The 15022-nt window shown below is 32.9% G+C and overlaps 1 protein-coding gene across 1 annotated transcript; it reads right to left on the reverse strand.

The window, feature by feature from the left end:
• Nucleotides 1-4429: 4429 nt before the first annotated feature.
• Nucleotides 4430-11621, reverse strand: LOC133333155 (rho GTPase-activating protein conundrum-like; the record flags this gene model as incomplete). Its single annotated transcript, XM_061541486.1, has 7 exons — nt 4430-4681; nt 7375-7893; nt 7963-8307; nt 8371-8623; nt 8697-8975; nt 11241-11329; nt 11451-11621. Coding segments are annotated over 7 exons (1902 nt in total), but the record flags the coding sequence as incomplete, so codon positions are not given.
• Between the last annotated feature and the right edge of the window lie 3401 nt (nt 11622-15022).

The raw sequence follows: 15022 nt of genomic DNA on the forward strand, positions 1-15022 counted from the left end.
TTCCCACTGAGCAATTGTTTCAATAACTTCTTGACGTGAGAGCCATCGAATTGTTGTACCGCAATATTCCTGAAACAATGAAAAATCATCATATTGTATGTTTAAGCGCTTACAATACTTTTAAGTGAGAGTAGTTTGATACAGTGTAGAAATAGTGTAGAAATAGTGCTAAATATGTCATTGGGGTGCTATTGTATTTTTGACTTCTAAATAGTGCTAAAATTAGTACAATTGTACCAACTTTTGCATCCCTGGTATAAATATTATATATGTTAATTGCATTTTTTTCATGTCATGGACTTTTAACAGTCTACTTTTTATACCCTTCACCACACTGTGGTACAGGGTATTATGTCTTTGTGCATATGTTTGTAACAGGCAAAAGGAAACGAGATAGTTCCTTTTGAGAATATACCGATTTCGATGAAATTCCGATTTGGATGAAATCCGATTGGATGAAATTTGGCACAAGTCACTTATTTGGCCCAAGAAAGAACTCTATTGAAATTGGGAAAAATCGGTTCAGATTTAGATATAGCTCCCATATATATTTTCGTCCGATTTAAGGTAAATGGGGCACCAAAGTCCCTCTGTATCTTTCGATTTGCATGAAATTTGGCACAGAGTACTGAATTAGGTCCAGAATGATGTGTGCCAAGTTTCGAAAAAAATCGGTTCAAATTTAGATATAGCTCCCATATATAGTTTCGTCCGAGTTAATGTAAATGGGGCACAAAAGTTCCTCTATATCTTTCGATTTGCATGAAATCTGGCACAGCGTACTGAATTATGTCTAGAATGATGTCTGTCAAATTTCGTGAAAATCGGTCCAGATTTAGATATAGCTCCCATATATAGTTTCTTCCGATTTCGTGTAAATGGTGCACCAAAGTCCTATATATCTTTCGATTTGTACGAAATTTGGCATAACGTACTGAATTGAGCCCAGAATGATGTCTGCCAAGTTTCATGAAAATCGGCCCAGATTTAAATATAGCTCCCATATATAGTTTTGTCCGATTTAAGGTAAATGGGGCACCAAAGTCCCTCTGTATCTTTCGATTTGCATGAAATTTGGCACAGAGTACTGAATTAGGTCCAGAATGATGTGTGCCAAGTTTCGAAAAAAATCGGTTCAGATTTAGATATAGCTCTCATATATAGTTTCGTCCGATTTAATGTAAATGGGGCACCAAAGTTCCTCTATATCTTTCGATTTGCATGAAATTTGGCACAGCGTACTGAATTATGTCTAGAATGATGTCTGCCAAATTTCATGAAAATCGTCCCAGATTTAAATATAGCTCCCATATATAGTTTTGTCCGATTTCATGTAAATGGTACACCAAAGTCCCCATATATCCTTCGATTTGTACGAAATATGGCAAGACGTATTGAATTGAGCGTAGAGCTATGTCTGCCAAGTTTCGTGAAAATCGGTTCAGATCTATACATATATATTTTTTCGTCCGATTTAATTTAAATAATGTGCCAAAGTTCTTATGTTGCATAGCGTACTGAACTTAGTCCAGAATTTTGTGTGCCAAGATTCGTAAAAATCGGTTGGGATTTATCCAAATCGGATCATAAATGCGTCCTGTACTTTGTTCACAAAAATTTCACAAGCTCACAAAAAAAAGTGTCAACCGGTGTTGCCCACAGATTTGGAATGGAAATTTGGAATTGCACACATGTTTAATTATTCGCTTTATATAATGTTTTTTTCATGAGAGAGGTTTCGGATTTAATGTTGATCAAATCAGTTATTAAGTTTCCTCAAGTCATAAGATTTATAAGTTTTTAAAATATTGACTCTTTGCGAGAGAGGTACTGGAAGGAGTGAGCCGATGCAACCTTCGAATGCAAAATCAGACTTTGGTGCAAATCAGACTTTCCTTTCGCCTAATATTGAATTTATATACATTGTCCCATATTCAGACTTGATCTAGGTTTAGTCCCATATTCAGACTTGATCTAGGTTTAGAAAAGATAATACACAATTTTAACCATTTTGTGAAGAAGGTAGCAGAAGCAGTGGACCAATGGACCATTTTCCGACTTGATTTAGGCTTGGTAAATATAATTGGTTGTGCAATGTGCTTACAACAGATGGGGTAAAAATTGACTATTCCGGACGCTAAGAGTAATGGAAATTGATCATGAAATGTGTGTGAATTTTGTGCAATTTGCCAATGGTCTGTCGCCAGCGCCATCTATTGGCCGGCATGATTCAAATTTAAAAAATGCAACAATTTTATGCTATTTTCTTTTTTACATAATAAAATTTAATTTTTTGCCATGTTAAAATGAAGGGTAGAAATAAGATTTTTCCTTTAACCCATATAAATAGTTTCACAAACAAAAACACAACAAGAGATTTTTAAATTTAAATTAAAGGTTATTAAGGTTATATTTCTATCTTTCATATGGTTCCCATGTCAAAAAAATATCTTTTATAGTTCAAAAGTTATAACAAAAAGAAAATTTCGTTATTTTTTTGCTTTTGCCTATTTGAATAATGTCAATCAATAGATGGCGCTGTATATGAGATATTGCCAGGGTTGCCAAGCTGCGAAAAAATCATATATATTTTAGATTGTTCATATCGTTTGAACTACCAAAGATATTTTTATGAAATTGATTTCATATGAAAGCTGAAAAGATTGTATTTCTTATAATTCATATAAATATCCATATATAACTTCATTTTAAGATGATATGTATACAAAAAATCACTTCTAGGACCGATTTTTGAGTTTTAATAAATAAAACACAAGTATATTTATAAAAAATATCATATATGTAATTTTTATTGGTTTAATATTCCTGATGTACACAAAGACACAAATTACTAGATGTACACACTTTATATTTGTTGTTTTTTTCATCTTATTGTTGTTGTTCTTATATTATTCAAAATATAACTAAGCAAAAAATTACTAAATATTACTTTTATATATTTTTTTCTGTTTCTTAACTACTAAATATATCGTTGCCATAGAACAAGCAATCGCATTTGAAACTTATAAAAGAATATAGACTAAATAAAACATTAAGAAAACTAGAATAATGGTTTATATATAGCATTAATTATATAATACAAATACACAGAGAGAACTTATGTGAAAAAAGAAAATACAAATATGAAAATAAAGCCAAAAATGTATAGATGTAAACGAAATAAAATTTCGAATAGATTTTTTTTTCGAACGCATATATAAAATGCGTTCGTATTGCAATTTGAAAAGGATATTTATCCAAGATTTGTAAGTTTAAAAAGTAAATTAAGGGAAAACAATTTTTCCAATACAATTTTGATCGTATTTTTTGTGAGGATGGGAAGAGGATGAAATTTGGATGTATAGCGTGGTAAAATAATAAAAATGGGAAAAATTACATCTGTGATATAAAAAAAATAAAAATAAATGATTTAGAAAAATTAAAAAAATAATAATGAAAATGAATATTGCATGTGAGGCCACGTATTAACAACCTATACCACTACTATTGCATTTTATAGAAAAATTTATGTTCCGAAAATATTTTTTATATAAAGAAATTTATTATACAATAAAGTAATTTTTCAGAATAAGAAAAATTGGTATTTTCCATGTAGTGGTGTAGGTTATATTTTCCAAAAAAAAGTAGAAGGCAACAATATTTCGAATAAATGAATTTTTTAGATATTATCAATTAAAGCCAAACGAAAATTTGAAATGTAGATCAAAACAAAAACAAAAACTGTATTGCTTTCAGATGTGACTAAACATTTCTTAAAAATTAAATAAAGCTAAAAGTTAAACTACGAACAAAAAAGTTACATAGAAAAAAGAAGAAGAAAAATTAAACTTATTAGACAGTATTAACTTTGATGCAACATTTCATTTGTTCTAGTAAACAATTAAACTTACAAAGCTAAAAAGAGAAAAAGAAAAACAAAATAAAAAATAAAAGAAATTTTAAAACTTAAAGTAACCATAAAAATTATATTATAATACACATAACTATATTGCTATATCGATGATGATTTATGTATATATAAATCTATAATAGAGAAACAAATGTAATATTATTTATAAATGAAATAATGATATTTGAGTGTGTTTTTATTTTATAATTTTTATATATAAAAAATATATATAGCTCTACTAAAAAAAACTATGCACACAATTTTGCTTTTAATTTTTTTTCTTGCATACAAAATTACAAATATATGTATATAATTTTATATTTTTTCAAATGACATATAATTTTTTTGTTTTAATTGATTAGACACCTTTTTTGTTTTAATTTTAATATAAATTATCAATGAGTTTTTGATCGCAAGTTAAATTGTTTTTTTTATGTTTTTTTAATGGAAGAATTCTGACTCTTTGGTCCGTTGTGGTTTTTATTATTATTATAATTATTAATTTTTTTAATGTTTGTATTTTTTTTAAATAATTAAACGATGTACATGACTTGGATTAATTGACTGTTGACGTGCGACCATACTACCATTCTCACCGATCGAGATGGTGGTACTGGTATTGTTGTGATGATGAATATTATTATTGTTGTTGTTATTATTATTATTGTTATTACTACTGTTGTTGTTATTGTTATTATTACTGATGGGAGAACTGCTCACATGCAGCAGGGATGTGGTAGCCTTTACCCGTCGATGTAGACCACGTTTGCCCTGAAAAAGAAAAAAAAAGAGAAACTCAATTAAAATTTATACAAAAATTAGAAAAAAGTGATAAATAAAAAAATAAATAAGAAGAGAACTAAGAAAAGAACTAAAGTCGGACCAGATCGACTGTATGATATCCCACATCACCTTGGGTGTTTACAATAGGGAAATATATATTGACACACACCATTATATATTTAATTTGGAAGTTTAAGGGGACCCCCATTCTCGAGGTCAAAATTTTTTTGACTTAATTCGAATCTACACTAAATCAAGAATGTCCCTACAAAATTTCAAGTGAAAATCTCAAGAACTCTTGAAAATATAGCCGATTTATTGTGTCAGCATCAAGTAACGGCTAAAGGGTTTCTCAAACTTTAAACGCGTTTTTCTCTTTTGCGAATGGCGGGCACGATAACTCAAAAACTAATAACCCAATCGATTCCAAATTTTTACACGTTTCTTTGTGAGTGTATAGCTATCGTATGAACTAGGATAAAGCCAATCGGTTAAGATCTTCCTTATTTTTTAACTTGGTTTTTGGTCAAAAATCGGCGATTTTCGAAAAATATTTTTTCAAAGGTCCGCCATTTTCTTAATTTTAGAGCGAAGTCAATAATCCTAGTTCATACGAGAGCTAGACATGTACTCTTTCTAACACCGTTGGAATTTTCGGATTCCGATGTTCCAGTGAGGAATTATCATGCCCGCCATCAAAAATAAGGACCTTTCTTTAATTACAAAAACAACAACAAAACAATAACAAACATTTTTTGTAAATTATTTCTTTTCCCTTTTAAATCTTCAATTATATATGTGCAAATTTACAAACCTTAACAAGCATTGGTATTGATTTAAAATCGAGAATGGGTGGGGTTCCCTTAAGTGTCAAAGTATCATTTGGGCGCCACTACAATAAAATCTGGCACCATTCACTTAAAAGTGGAATGTCTTCTTCATAGAAGGCCAGGGTGTCTACTTCATAAAATACCAGGGTGTCTTCTTCATAAAAGACTACTAACATGAAACCAATAAGCACCAATAAAACTTGACATATTCTAGACTCCATTCTGTACACTATGCACATTTTCGTGTCAATGGGCACCAGTTTAATAAAATCGGCCAAAAATTGGGTATTTGATGATCTCCTGTCTTCTTCATAGAAGACCAGAAAGTGTTCTTCATAGAAGACCCGAAGATCTTCTTCATAGCATGGGAAATCAGAAGGTTTTCTTCATATAACAACAGAAGGTATTCTTTATAGCAGATTAGAAGCTGTTCTTCTTAGCAGAACAGAAAGACATGACTACATTCTTCACAAAATACCAAATGATCTTCTTCATAAGAGGCAAACTAGTCTTTACTATAGGAAAAGTATTCTTTCAGGCCCTATGGATTTCCACTCTGATGGAAGGCAATAAGTTTTCTCGCCTTCCATGAGAATCTGGGATGTTGAAAATATTTCAAGGCCTTGAGAGTGAAGACTTCAAAGCTTCAAATGATAATGAATGATAATACCCCATAGCAGCAACGTACACAGGATTTCATTTCGTACGTCCCTGCCCCATAGTCTTCTATGAGAGGTCCGAGAAAAGACCTCGCGATTGGCAATAAGAAAACCTCAGGGTGTTCTGTGAGAAGATCTCAGGGTTACCTATAAAAATACCTTCACAACCTCCGACCTCCGGATCATCTATGAGAAGACTTCAGGGCCTTCCATAAGAAGCTTAAAAGCATCCTAAAGACGACTCAAAATTGTTTATGAAAATGTGTTTTCCCCTCTCCCAAGAGCCTTGAATGAAATGAAAAGACTCAGAGCTATAAATAAGGAAACCTCAGGGTTTTCTATGAAAAGAACTCAGAGGTATATATGGAAGATGGCCTCCATAAGACAATAAGAAAACCTTAGGGTCTTCTATGAAAAGACTTCAGGGTTATCGATATAAAGACATCCATAAGAAAACCTCAAGGCCATATATGAGAACACCTCTGAGTCTTCCAAAACAAGACCTCGCTTCACATTAATCTCGCCTTTAATGAGAAGATTTCAAGACCATGAAGCAGAAGAAATCCTGGTCCTTCTAAAATAAGAGAAGACCTCAGGATGTATATGACTTCCATTAAAAGAACTCATGGTCTTCCAAAATGAATATCTTAGCGTCTTCCATAAGAAGACTTTATGGTCTTCCATTCTATAGGACATTCTATAAGCAAACATTAAGGCCTAAAAAGACCTCAAGTTCTTCTATGAAAAACTCTCAGGGTGCTCTAAGAGAAGACAAAACCTCATTATCTTTCAAACCGAATATCTCAGGATCTTCCATAAGCAGTGCTGCGGTTTTGGACATTTCGGACCAAATTTCGGTCCATTTTCATACTAATAATTTAAGAGTATTTCTCTTGAATTTTCAATGTTGTTCTGAAAATTTGATTTTGGTCCCTTTTTAGGTATGTTTTGGTTCGAAAATTTTTTTTCGATCAGTAACACTATACATAAGAATATCTTAAGGCCTTTCATAAGAAGACCTCAAGTTCTTCTATGAGAAAATCTCACAGGGTTCTCTAAGAGAAGATTTCATTGTCTGCTACAGCCACTCTACCAGAAAACGTTTTGGACTTCTATAAAAAACGCTGATCAGAACTTCCTTTTCTCAACAATTCCCTTTAGATTTTCAATTCAAATTCCAAACTTTACTCACCTGCCGTTTATTCGATGCTTTGGATTCTTCTATCAGATTATTTGGCACTTGAAACAGCGATTCGCCTCGCGTTATCAGCACATTTGTGAGGCGGCAACATTGCGCCGCCATCTTAACTTGATCCTCTATGCTATTCTTATCGATCGGGTGAACAAATCGCGGTGGAAAGAATGATGGTGCAATAATTGTGGCAACATTATGCAAATTCATTTTATTCATTTCCTTTTGATCGATCACATAGTTGAGGAAACGCAGCAGGCAACGCAGTGTGTTGCGATTCTCGTGTGGCAACATTTGGCATATTATGGCCAATGCTTTGGCTTGATCTGTGGGCGGGAGGGCATGACACTGATAGAATAACTGGATGAGTTCATTGGTGAGCAGGGGTTGGGGTAGTTCACGTAGCCAACGTTTGAGCAGAGCGCTCAAATCGTGGACACTGGCTGCACTGAGCAGCTGTTGGAATTTTTTTGGTTTTTGATAGAAACTCGATTCAAGTTCCTGGTAAAGTAATTCAGTCTGGAAGAGAAAAACGAAAAAGAAAATTAACTTCAATTAACAACTGTCACTTGGGGTCACAACAATTACCTTTTGTTTATGTCCAGCGACACGTAGAATACCTTCTTCACGGGCACCGCGTTTGCTCAATTCATCCAATAGACCCTCCAAGAACAAGGGCACCAATGTTGAATCTGTACCCGTGATCTGTTGATCACGGCGTATCAGAGCATTCAAGGAGACACCAAACAGTTTGCCTTCTTCCTTGCGGCGTCGTTTGACGGGTTTCCGTTTATCCAATTGGACGTGATTGCGATCGAATATGGAAGCCAATTCCAACCAAAACAAAGGTTGTAAACGCTTCAATTCGGTTTCGTTTATGGTATCAATGTCGGAGTAAAATTCCAATGATAAATCACTGCTATCGACAGTATCCTGAAAATAAAGAACACAAAGAAATTAGTTTGGATTCCACAGATTCAGAATTGTGGGACTTACCACTCCATCTTGACTAGAGGTCTCACGGCACATACTCTCAAAGCTAATTCCATCACGCGATGAGGGTGAATTCTGTACACTCTGGGGCGGTGTATCCAAATGGATTTTATTCAAAATCTTTTGGGGTGATGATTCCGGGGTGGATGAATTCGATAACCTTTGATGATTCGAAAGGCATTCATCACTGGAATCGCTTGACGATGTGTTGTTATCACTTTGAGAATCCTGGGTCATCATTTCGCCACGGGCACGGCTGAAAATTAAAAAAAATGGTCGTTAGTATACTTTTTCTTCAAGTTGATATATTGTATATTGTCTATACTTACCCCACTGAACATGATGGATCCGAACCGGAACGATTCCGATTCCTTGGTATGTGTATGGTTCCAATACGCGAAAATCCCAATAGTTCAATACCCTCGGCCGAGTACATGGGTATATCACAGCGTACATGATTACCACGAAATATATCGGTAGAACCTTTTATCGGAGCACTTGGTGTACGACGTAATTTCTGTTTAAGACTTTTTCCCGAAAATAGTGGTGAATGACCGTTACCATTATCTGTTGTCGCATTGTGATCGAAGATACTAACAAAACTTGGTCTGCGGATGAAACGAGACAAAGAAATAAACATTATTAATAATCAAAAAAATAAAAAAAATTAAAATAGAAATAAAATAAATTGACAATTTTGAAGTACTTGTCAATGAATGGTCAAGTGGAGATGGCAAGATATAATTTGTGTCGTTTTTAATGGAGAAAGTATTTTAGTTTTGAAGCATACTTTTAGGCGTGATAGAATATTATTGCTTGTAAAGGGGCAAATGAAACTTTTTGGGGTTTTTTTATTTGTTTGAGAATAAATTTTGAAAAAGTAGGTCCGTTGGGAGAGTAATTTTCGCTCTCTCGGTACAGATCGGATATGTTAATGCATTACCAAGCATACGACATGTTCGATGTCGAGAATAATGTTGAGTTCGAACACAGAACTGTGATTGTATTTGTACTCTCCCAAACCGCCCGTGGGCGCCTGTTTGGTGAACAGTGCTTTAAATAATTCTGAAATAAACAGCTTCATATTTCAGAAGAAACCCGTTTGCTCTCCTCTGGAAAGATATGACAACTTAATACAAGGTAGCGATTTAAAAAATTAAGCCGCGATTTTTTCAATTATTCTTGAGGTTTGTATTTAAAAAAAATATTTAAATTTAAATTGAGGCGTGGATTGAAAACTATATTTTTTCAATTTAAATTGAGGCGTGGATTTAAAAATACTATATTTTTTCATTTAATTGAGGCTTGAATAAAATAATACATTTTCACAGCTTACCGAGTTAAGTCTAGAGTGATGTGTGCTAAGTTTCGTGCAAATCGGTTCAGATTTAGATATAGCTCCCATATATAGTTTCGACCGATTTTATGTAAATGCTGTGCCAAAGTCTCTATATATCGTTCGATTTAAACAAAATTTGGCACAGCGTACGGAATTAAGTCTAGAGTGATGTGTGCCAAGTTTCGCGAAAATCGGTTTAGATTTAGATATAGCTCTCATTTATAGTTTCGTCGGATTTTATGGAAATGGTGCACCAAAGTCCCTATATATCTTTCGATTTTCACGATATTTGGCACAGCGTACGACATTAAGTCTAGAGTGATGTGTGCCAAGTTTCGCGAAAATCGGTTCAGATTTACATATAGCTCCATATATAGTTTCGACCGATTTTATGTAAATGGTGCTCCAAAGTCCCTATATATCTTTCGATTTGCACGAAATTTTGCACAGCGTACGGAATTAAGTCTAGAGTGATGTGTGCCAAGTTTCGCGAAAATCGGTTTAGATTTAGATATAGCTCTCATTTATAGTTTCGTCGGATTTTATGGAAATGGTGCACCAAAGTCCCTATATATCTTTCGATTTTCACGATATTTGGTACAGCTTACGGAGTTAAGTCTACAGTTGTGTGTGCTAAGTGTCGTGAAAATCGGTTCAGATTTAGATATAACTTCCACATATATTTTCCTTCGATTTTATGTAACTAATTTTGTTGAAATCGATTTAGATTTAGATATAGCTCCCATTTGTATGTTCGTTGGAGTTTAGGTAAATGTTGCATCGGTTGACACGAAACGTATCAATGGTCCTGTTGAATACACCCAAAGTGGGGAAGGGTATCATAAAGTCGGCCCTGTCCGACTTTACTACTTTCCTTACTGGTTTTAAATTTGAGAAACATGTTTCACCAATGACTACGGTATACTTAATGGAGAACCTCTTAAATTCTATGAAAAAAATTGTGTTCCTTCAAAAGTCTCTAGTCCCTAAAATGAGGTTTTTAAAATTACCCTAAAAAGGTCTGTATTTTAACATAATTTTTCTGATAGACGACATATTCTCCAGAAAAGCATGATTATGAAGTCCAATGCTTATCAGTTCTACTTTTAAAAGCCTGAAGCCTATTTTAAGGCAATAAAAACTCATTTTCTTCTCAATTTTTGTAATAAGAAACCTATTACTCTTTAGTGAACCTTAATGGAGAAGGTTCCAAAACCTCTCAGCAATTATTTTGAACTTTGTGTTCTACTTTTATGTACGCTTATTCCTAGGTAAACAATTTACACATATTTTTGGAGTTTCCTAATAATAAATCAAGTATTCTCTTCTCTATTCATTCCAATTTTAGGCATCGTTTTTCTAAATATACAAAAAAGACTCATATTATATTTATTTTATCTAATAGAAGACCAATTATTTTAGTGTATGGAATCTTTTTGCCTCTCAGCTGTTTCGTGTTGAACATTTGAGGCCTACTTTTAGGCACCCTTATATCGAAATTCACAAAATTAAACAAAAACGATTTTCTACTTACATGGATGTATTGCCCCAGACTTCATCACCTTGTATGGAATCCAATGAATCGGGTGTAGCACTACGTGATCTCGTACCGGTACTTGATTCCTGTAAAAATTGTATATATTACATTAAAACTCAAATATTCTTTAAAAAATATATATTCTAAAATTTCAATTACGCCCATAAGACTACCAAATAACAACCAAAAATAATAACAACAACTTACATCAAAGTCTCGAAAAACATCTCTGATATCGGGTTTACGTTTCTGGCGATTCTTGGTACGACCTCGTACCGTTTGATTGAGTGTACGAACTCTTTGTTTGATGGCATCGGCATGAGGTTTGGACAAGGACGCTAAAATCGGTTCCAATTCAGAGGTTCTCAATTCAAGACCCTACAAATGCGAGGTTAGACCATAATCGTAGAAGAAGAAGAAGGGAAATAAGAAATACAAAAAGAAAATTGTTACAAATGCGGTTAAAAAAGAAAAGAAAATAATTATTGGTTAGGATAGCAAATTATAGTTTTTAATTCTTACAAAGCCGCCACAACAATACACCATGGTTTTCCATAAATTTTCACGAAGAAAGACCATCCTTTTTCCCTCAGACCTTGATTTAATCAATAGAAAATTATATTTCTTTCTTCTAACACTTCAATTGCCTTGTAAAGTCATTAAACTGATGGTTTTTGTTTGTATGTTTCTTTGCATGCCAACCTGTGCTCAGAGTTACGAACCAACCCCACCATAGTCAATTTACAACTGTCATTTACTTCAAAGTGTTTGAAATTGTTTGGGTGATTATTTTACATTATTTCATTTGATTTCGTTTATTATTGCTAGTCATGTCATTATGTTTCATTTCGATTCCTTTGACCAGTGGCCAATGGCCGGCCGGACAGCGAAGCAATCTGCCAGCTAGCCAACTAACCGTTCATCATAATTGTGCAATTTTTGTATAGCAATCGATTTGAACTTGCCAGGCAACTGGCTGTTCAATGTTACAAATATTCGTATCGAACATACAATATCGAATATCGTTATATTTAATACGAAATCTCTAATTCGTCAAAATTCACACTTGTGTGTGTGTGTGTGTCTATGTAAGCTATTGTTGTGCACTTTGTTTTTCTAACTGGATCAATGCAAAAATATTTATTTTTATTTTTATCAAAATTAATAAACAATGCCAAGTGTTGTTGTTGTTGCATTTTTTATTGTCACCCAAACAGCAATTTGAGCATTTACAAAGTGTCAATTTTAATTAAAAAAATTGCTGCCAAGCGTTCCTTTTGATTCGGTTTATTGTGGTTCAACACTTTACTATGGAAAGTCAAGATATAATCATCGTTTGCAAAATTGTGATAACAACGCCTTGTGTGCTTTTATTGTAATAAAAAAATTAATTAAAATTATTGTGGTTGTGGATATGTAGAAAATAATTTTTATGTGAATATGGGGGGGGATATAAAATTAAATTGAAGATAAAAATGTGATAAGAAAATTTGTAAAAAATCGAAATTGTTTTTTACACATAATTGAAAGATATTGAGGAAATCCCCCGGACAAAAATAAGATATTAAAATGGTTGTCATAGATCGACCAAATATTCCGAAAAGAACGGTAGGACTCATAGTCACAAGAATCTGTAATCATGTTTTAAAAAACAATTGATATTGGAATTGTTTTTTTTTTACTACTGTCTCTTATCATAGTTATAATTATGGAAAATTAATTACACTGTGCGACAAGATATTGGGAGTTGGAAAATTCCCATTGGGTATGGGGAAGTCCTTCATGGGAATATGAAACCCCCACCCACCACTTCGTCGGAGATATGACATGTATATTAACAATTCTTCAGCGAAATCGATTGAACCGGACTCCTATTATCAAAATATGTGATTTTTGCATCCCCCCAATAATCAACAAATCTGTTGTTCGTAATATTTTAGGTGGGGTCCTCAAAGAAATCGATATTTTAAAGTTCATAAGCTGAATACCCGGTTAAAAAAAGAAAACCGATTCTACATACAACGAAATTGTTTGAGTGGAAAATCATTTTTTTCTCTTTTTAAACGGATATTTAGATAATAAAACCGGATAGGATACCCGTTTATTAAATCGGATTATTAACGGTTTCATTAGCTGTATGTACGGTTCAAACATTTTGAAAACCGTTTCTATCGTCAAATTTGGTGGAAATTCATTTGTTCTCTTTTGTGAGTAGAAAATCTCCCTACCGAAAAAAAATTATCAATATTGGGCCAATTTTTCGCTATTTTTTTTTTTTTGAACCGGATATTTAAATAATAAACCCGGTTTTAATACCCTATATGCATCTCATTAGAAAGCTAATAAACCAACGTGCTAAATTTATTAAACCAGATTATTAACGGTTAGCTGGATACCCGGTTCAAAAAAATTTAGAAAACCGGTTCTACCTTCATTGAAATTTTTTGTGTGAAAATGTTTTTCTCTTTTTTGAACCGCTTTTTAACATTTTTGAACCGGATATTAAGATAATAAAACGGTTTTATTAGCCTTTATGCATATCATTAGAAAACTATTAAACCAGGTTATTTCATTAGCTGAATCCCGATTTTTTTTAGGAAAAAATTATTTTTCTTTCTCTTTTTGTATCCCATGAAAATATTATATATAGACCCAATTTTTCGGTTTTTTTTTAATTTTTGAACCGGATATTTAGATAATAAAACCGGTTTTAATACCATATATGCATCTTACGAAAAAAATAACCCACGTGGTAAATTTATTGAACTGAATTGTTAACGCTTACATTATCTGATTACCCGGTTAAAAAATTTAGAAAACCGATTCTATTTTCATCGAAATGTTTAGAGAGGAAAATCATGTTTTTTTCTCTTTTGGAGTAGAAAATCTCCCTATCAAAAAATATTAATATCGATCCAATTTTCTGTTTTATTGTTTAGTTTTTGAACCGGATATTTAGATAATAAAACCGGTTTTAATACCCTATATGCATTATTCACGGTTTCAATAGCTGAATATCCGATTCAAAATTTAGAAAATGGTTCTATCTTCATTGAATTTTTCTTAAGTGCAAAATCATATTTTTCTCTTTTTGAGTCAAAAATCTCCCTATCAAAAAAATATTAATATCGATCCAATTTTTCGGTTTTTTATTGGCTGAATGTCCGATTCAAAAAAATTTAGAAAACCGGTCTTCATTCACATTTTTATAGTGGAAAATCATTTTCTCTCTTTTTTATTAGAGAATCTTCTTCCAACAATATCAATATTGACCCAATAATTCGGTATTTACAAAGGTTGGGGAACGTATGTCTATAGGAGTGAACCGATGGAACTATGAACAACCTACTACCACATAATGCTATGACATAGTCTTCATTTTACATGGTCTTAAGTCAAACCGTACAATGTACTGCCGAATATTTTCCGATTCGCTCTCCAAAAGGAACTACTTCATTCATTTAGTTCAATCATTCATTGGCAACGTACCTCACATGCTCAAAAAAAAATGAACTGATGGAACTATATAAACTGTTGGAACTAAATGAACGAGGAGATCTAGTTGAACAACAAGAAAAATTAACGATTAAAAGAAAATGAACTAGATGAGCGAGAGGAAAATAAACGTCAGATGAGCGAGAGAGAATAAAAGGACGAACAAAAGGAAAATTAATGACTATAGAAAAGGGAACTAGTTGACCAAAGAACCGGACACAGTTGCGATCAGTCCTCACATGCTCAAAAAAAAAAAAATGAACTGATGGAACTCCTCTAGTTGA

The sequence above is a fragment of the Musca vetustissima genome, unplaced genomic scaffold (genome assembly GCF_032173495.1).
Source record: "Musca vetustissima isolate MV318-11 ecotype Yass unplaced genomic scaffold, APGP_CSIRO_Mvet_v1 utg26254, whole genome shotgun sequence".
Taxonomy (NCBI): Eukaryota; Metazoa; Arthropoda; class Insecta; order Diptera; family Muscidae; genus Musca; species Musca vetustissima.